The sequence below is a fragment of the Triticum dicoccoides genome, chromosome 6B (genome assembly GCF_002162155.2).
Source record: "Triticum dicoccoides isolate Atlit2015 ecotype Zavitan chromosome 6B, WEW_v2.0, whole genome shotgun sequence".
Lineage (NCBI taxonomy): Eukaryota > Viridiplantae > Streptophyta > Magnoliopsida > Poales > Poaceae > Triticum > Triticum dicoccoides.
In genome coordinates, this window is record NC_041391.1 from 320,904,975 (window position 1) to 320,911,266 (window position 6,292).

General features: G+C 44.4%; 1 protein-coding gene across 1 annotated transcript; it reads left to right on the plus strand.

The window, feature by feature from the left end:
* Positions 1–361: 361 nt before the first annotated feature.
* On the plus strand, positions 362–5,124 carry LOC119323183 (cytosolic invertase 1). The gene is made up of 4 exons (XM_037596771.1): positions 362–952; positions 1,087–1,518; positions 3,412–3,970; positions 4,527–5,124. The coding sequence occupies exons 1-4, from the start codon at positions 560–562 to the stop codon at positions 4,820–4,822; spliced, it is 1,680 nt and encodes a 559-aa protein (XP_037452668.1). The 5' UTR covers positions 362–559; the 3' UTR covers positions 4,823–5,124.
* The last annotated feature ends 1,168 nt before the right edge of the window (positions 5,125–6,292 follow it).

Genomic DNA, 6,292 nt, shown 5'->3' on the forward strand with positions numbered 1-6,292 from the left:
AAATCGGCAGGCAGACGATCTCCGGTCGGCCACCACGATGCTCACCTTTCCTTGGGCACCCAACAACCGCCCCCAGCACTCAACCAGGGTCGTCGTTCCACGTCAGCGCCTCGTCCTCATCTCATCCCAATTCCCAACCACACCAACCCCCCACGTGCTGCTGCTGCTGCACACCGGCCGCACCCGGTAACCCAAAACCACCTCTCACATCACCCACCCACCCACCATCACGCACCGCGGGTCCCTCGGGCGAGATGGTCCCACTCGACATGGACAAAAGGTCACGGGTTTATCGCGCGCGTCCCCGTCGGCGCCCAGGCTCCGCTCCGCTATAAGTACGCGCCCCTCCCGCTACTGCTGTTTTTTTTCCCATTTACCTCCGCGGAACCACCTCGCCTCGAGATTCGCGCGGCCGTGTCTGCCTCTGGGTCCTCGCTTCCGTTGTCTAGCGTCCTGAGCTAGATCTCTCAGCTCGCTCTTCGCCGGCGCTTTAGGCTTAGATCTGGCTGGGGCGAGTAGGCGGAGGCCGGCCGCGAATTCGTGACGAGGGAGGGGAACCATGGAGCTGGGGGCGGCCGGGATGCGGCGGTCGGCGTCGCACAACTCGCTGTCCGGGTCCGATGACTTCGACCTCACACACCTGCTCAACAAGCCGCGGATCAACGTCGAGCGCCAGCGCTCCTTCGATGACCGTTCGCTCAGCGACGTCTCCTACTCCGGTGGCCACGCCAGAGGAGGCGGAGGCTTTGACGGCATGTACTCCCCGGGCGGCGGCCTACGCTCTCTGGTCGGCACGCCGGCCTCCTCGGCGCTCCACTCTTTCGAGCCCCACCCCATAGTCGGCGACGCCTGGGAGGCCCTCCGCCGCTCCCTCGTCTTTTTCCGCGGCCAGCCGCTTGGTACCATCGCCGCTTTCGACCATGCATCCGAGGAAGTCCTAAACTATGATCAGGTAGTACAAGCAATGTACTTTTTTTTCTTTCTCAATGTTATAATGAATCGAAATTTCAAATCAGAATTAAATTTATGAAAGAGTAGCATGTTATCGACATATGCTTATCTGACTTAGGGGGGGTTTCTCTGCAGGTGTTTGTGAGAGATTTCGTGCCCAGCGCCATGGCATTTCTGATGAATGGCGAGCCGGAGATTGTCAAGAACTTCCTGCTCAAGACCGTGTTGCTGCAGGGTTGGGAGAAGAAGGTTGATCGGTTTAAGCTTGGCGAGGGGGCCATGCCTGCAAGCTTTAAAGTGCTTCATGACGATAAGAAGGGTGTTGATACCCTGCACGCGGATTTTGGTGAGAGCGCAATTGGGCGGGTTGCACCAGTGGATTCGGGCTTCTGGTGGATCATACTATTGCGGGCCTACACAAAGTCCACGGGGGATTTGACTCTGGCAGAGAGGCCGGAATGCCAGAAGGCGATGAGGCTCATTCTGAGCCTGTGCTTGTCTGAGGGATTTGATACCTTCCCGACATTGCTATGTGCTGATGGTTGCTGCATGATAGATCGTAGGATGGTAAGTTATGGACTGGCACTTCCAATATGTTCAAGTCTAATAAGAGTACATTTCACAGGACTGCAAATTTCCTATTCTATTAATCAATGAATTACCACATCTGTGACTACTGACATACATACCATTCTTTTGGGCTAACATTTCATAGAATTACCGATGTGTGGATATTTCTTTAAACTTTCAAAATTATTGAACAATTGATTGTACTTTGCTGAAACAAGGGTGATTAGTGAAAGTTCTATCAAATTTACGCAATCATTTAACAACTGAATATGAGATAGGAATTCAACAAGTTTCTTGTCATATAGACAAATACATGTCTTTTCATCAAGTCCCAGAGAAGCTCAAACAAGTCTCATGTCTGTTTCAGCAAATGTCAGTACTTTCATATTTTTTTATATAATTGAAGATCTATCAAACAAATTGTAGCATTGTGGTATCTTTAGCCCAAGGTAATGGTAGGTCTGTATAATTGTTGAATTGGCCATAGAAGTCCTATAAGTAAGAAAAAAATAGTGCTAGTTCTGTAAAATTTATTCATATAAATTTATACACCTAATATTATGGAACGGAGGGAGTATTGTCCTAATTAAAGATCAAATATCATGGTCGAAGTTATCTTGGTCTGAAATTAACGCTAAATCTTTTCGAGATGTATCTCCAAAACAATATACTCCCTCCTTCCCAAATTATAAGGCACGGTTTGACTTTTCTGGTCTTCGTTGCACAACTTTGACTATATTTTTTATGTATTATATGTCTATAAAATTATTATACATACATATGAAATAAAATTGCTTTGCAAGACAAATACAGCGATGTCATTTATACATGTTCAATCCATATACTTTGATATATATTAATGGTCAAAGTTGTGCATCAAAGACCGTAAAAAGTCAATCGCGCCTTATATTTTGGGAAGGAGGGAGTATTTCAGTTTGACATTTACTGCTGTAACGTTGTCATCTTTACTTTGTGAGGTTTTAATGGTTTGTTTGCTTTTGTTGTTCTCTGTTCAAGTACATAATATATGACGAACAATGTGCTCATAGCTTTGTTACGGTTTCACTTATTGTGTATCTTCATATAAATAAATGCGGTGCCCCCTTTTCATACTTATTGGACTTGCAAAATTGTTTCCTTTTGTTCTGGTGAGTTCACGGCGATTTGGACTTGTATGCCTTCGGTCATTTTTCTCCATCAATCAAATATCTAATTGTTTTAGTTTGACGGTGTGCTGATTTTCATACCACGACGGTGCTTCCAAATTTTCATGTCTGATATACTAGAGTGCAATATCCTTGGCCCAAAAGTAATCCGAATGCCCGTGTTTTGTTTGACGAGGTCCAGTTAGATACACAAATCATACTATATCCACGACGCTGCAACACTCGATATGCCCCCATCGATACGGGCTTCCCAAGTCCACTACCTCCTTCAGTTGGTCCACCTGAACCTGTTGTTACATCTGCATGTGAGCAACCTTGCACTATCATTGAATTCGGCAACGTTTCGCCTTTTGTGATATGTTTTTCTGAAGGAGGATATCCCCCAACCTCTGCATCATGTTGTGCACACAACTACCCTTCTGTGATGTGTAAATTCACAAGTATTCCTTTCATTCTGTAGAACTGCAGATTAGGAATATGACTAATATTAAAACATCCATTTATTTGTTAGCAACTTTTGTAGTGGCTTTGTAATAACCATTTCTTGGATGATGCATGTTACTCATTTTTGCGTATGCATGTGCCCTCTATGAGCTATGAATTCTATTTAATTAAGTGAAATGCCCTCTATGAGCTATGAATTCTCTTTAATTAAGGGAAATGCTATCATGTTCTCTGCTTGTGCTTCTTTTCCCCATTCTCACTCCAATCTTTTTTTTTGTAGGGTGTGTATGGCTACCCCATTGAAATTCAATCCCTTTTCTTCATGGCACTAAGGTGTGCTCTTCTAATGCTTAAACATGACGCTGAAGGGAAAGATTTTGTGGAGCGGATTGCAACTCGTCTTCATGCTTTAAGTTATCACATGCGGAGTTATTTTTGGCTAGATTTCCAGCAGCTAAATGATATTTATCGTTACAAGACGGAAGAATATTCTCATACAGCTGTCAACAAATTTAATGTTATTCCAGATTCTATTCCGGACTGGCTATTTGATTTCATGCCTTGCGAGGGTGGTTTTTTTGTTGGTAATGTTAGTCCTGCAAGGATGGACTTCCGTTGGTTTGCACTTGGAAACATGATTGCCATAGTGTCATCTCTTGCTACACCTGAGCAATCCATGGCCATAATGGATCTCATTGAGGAGCGCTGGGAAGAGTTAATTGGTGAGATGCCTCTGAAGATATGCTATCCTGCTATTGAGAACCATGAATGGCGTATCGTGACGGGATGTGATCCAAAAAATACGAGATGGAGTTACCACAATGGAGGATCTTGGCCAGGTTATTGCACTTTGTGTTACTTGGATCTCTGTATGTAATATATGTGAAAATTATCGTGCTTTTGTTATGTTCGTGTATGAATTAGGCTTAGTTTGTGGTTGCTGAATCATGTTGTGTTCTTAATTTTTAATCCATTGTAGGAAATTAGCCACTAAAATAGGCAAAAAAGACCAAACAAACACTAAACTAGGGGAAAGTGGATTGATCAAACGAGATTACCATAATCCACCATAATGCCTAGCACTGCCTTAGATTTTAAATTAAATTCAATGATAACCATCATAACTTTATATTTTAGCATGTAGAGGAAGGTAAACTTATGCTAAGCATGTCAACAAGATGAACTGTGATTTACACCTTCCGTAAGTTTTTTAATGAGCCGCTTTTTCTGTTGATAAGAGAAATACCTGCATGATCTCTCCTTTTGTGCTCCATTTTTTGGTTTGTTTTAGTTTTCTCATATTTCTAGTATAAATCTGAAACATGACATTGAGTTAAGCTGCAACAACCATTGCATACGACTTCGTTTTTCATGCATCAAACGTTCTCCCTGCAGTACTTCTCTGGCTGCTCACGGCAGCAAGCATCAAAACTGGACGGCCGCAAATTGCAAGAAGAGCAATTGACCTAGCTGAGAGGAGGCTGTTGAAGGATGGCTGGCCTGAGTATTACGATGGTAAGCTTGGAAAATATGTTGGTAAGCAGGCAAGGAAATTTCAGACTTGGTCCATTGCCGGGTATTTGGTCGCCAAGATGCTGCTGGAGGATCCTTCGCATCTTGGTATGATAGCCTTGGAAGAGGACAAGGCAATGAAGCCAGTTTTGAGAAGGTCCGCCTCATGGACAAACTGATATATCGACAAGAGCTTTAGGGGGTCAACGTCTGGATTGAAAACACGAATTATTCGGGTAGCATTTCTCTGCTCATCCCTTGTTTTGACTTTCCCAACGGAAAGTTTTATTTTCTTCTGGATTCCTCGGCTGTACAATATCTCAGCCCATTTATTGAGTTGGAAAAGAAGCAATTGTGGAAATGAGTATTCTCTTTTCTTTTCTTTTCAATCCATCGTTGTAAGAAGATACTATTGATTCTTGCTTGGTCATTCCGTAGTAACGGGATCTTTGACTCAAAACTTTGTTGTTTGGGTTGACTATATAGACGAGTCTGCTGATCCAGCTTCCTATGATGAACATAAGTGTTTATCTAACGAATAAAGAGTGCTCCATTCTGCTAGTGCATATCAGTTCCGTTCTTCTTATGACTTCTCAAAGCGAGGCATAAATAGTGTGGTTCTTATGACTTCTCAAAGCGAGGCATAAATAGTGTGGTTCTTATGACTTCTCAAAGCGAGGCAGGGTGGCGTGTTACTTTCTACGTAGAATTTTTTTAAAGTAAAATGCATCATAAGTCCTACAACTATGCGATGTGTGTCAATCTAGTCCTAAAACTTCAAAAGTGCAGATTTGGGTTCCAAATGTTTTGAAGGCGTACAACCCTGGTCCCAAACTCGCTGCAGCTGCATTGACCGGTGGACGTGGCGTTTGGACCGTTGCCACCTGGACCTGATGGACCCATCCAGTAACCGTCACAGCATACATTTACAGCAAAGCCTTTGGGAACGTGTTTCATCTGATTTGTTTCATCTGATTCTCACACTCCGGCTCTCTTCCACGCACAAAGCTTTGGGGAGGCGGCAACATGGAGGCGACCGACGACGTGTGTGCTTGATGCCTGGCGACGAGAGGTGTAGAGCCTGATCTGGTGTGTGCTCATACGACGGCTCTGGTCTGATGGCGCCATTGCGGCGGCTGCCCAACGACCCTCCTCCTGAGTACTGTAAGAACCCTAATCCTAATCTCCTACCCCAAACTTTAGCTTAGAAATTTCAATCGAATAGTGTGATTTGGGCATTAAGGCATTCATATTGCGCCGTTTAGTCCAAATTTTGTTTATTAATTTGGTGATTGAGATGTAGCCCCCATGTCCAAATCTGTATGTGTTATATATTGTGCGGATTCAGCTGTCATGTGTGGATTAATTTGCTGATTGCACAGTTTAGTGGATTAATTCTGCCCAACTCCGCCTATGTTGTCTCAACATAGCCGGTCCCAAGCCCGGGTAAAGGAGGAGGGTTTTGATAGGCTTGGCGAGCCAACGTAAAAACTCAGCCACTCTTATGGAGATGAAACCCAAAAGATTTTCGTTGGGGCGTAACCCTCTCAGCGACGCGCCACATCGGAACCCGGGTGTGGTGGAAAATGGGCAAGGGCCGGGCCGTCACCCCTCAAGTGGCGCGCCGTATCTTGATCCGGATATGGTGG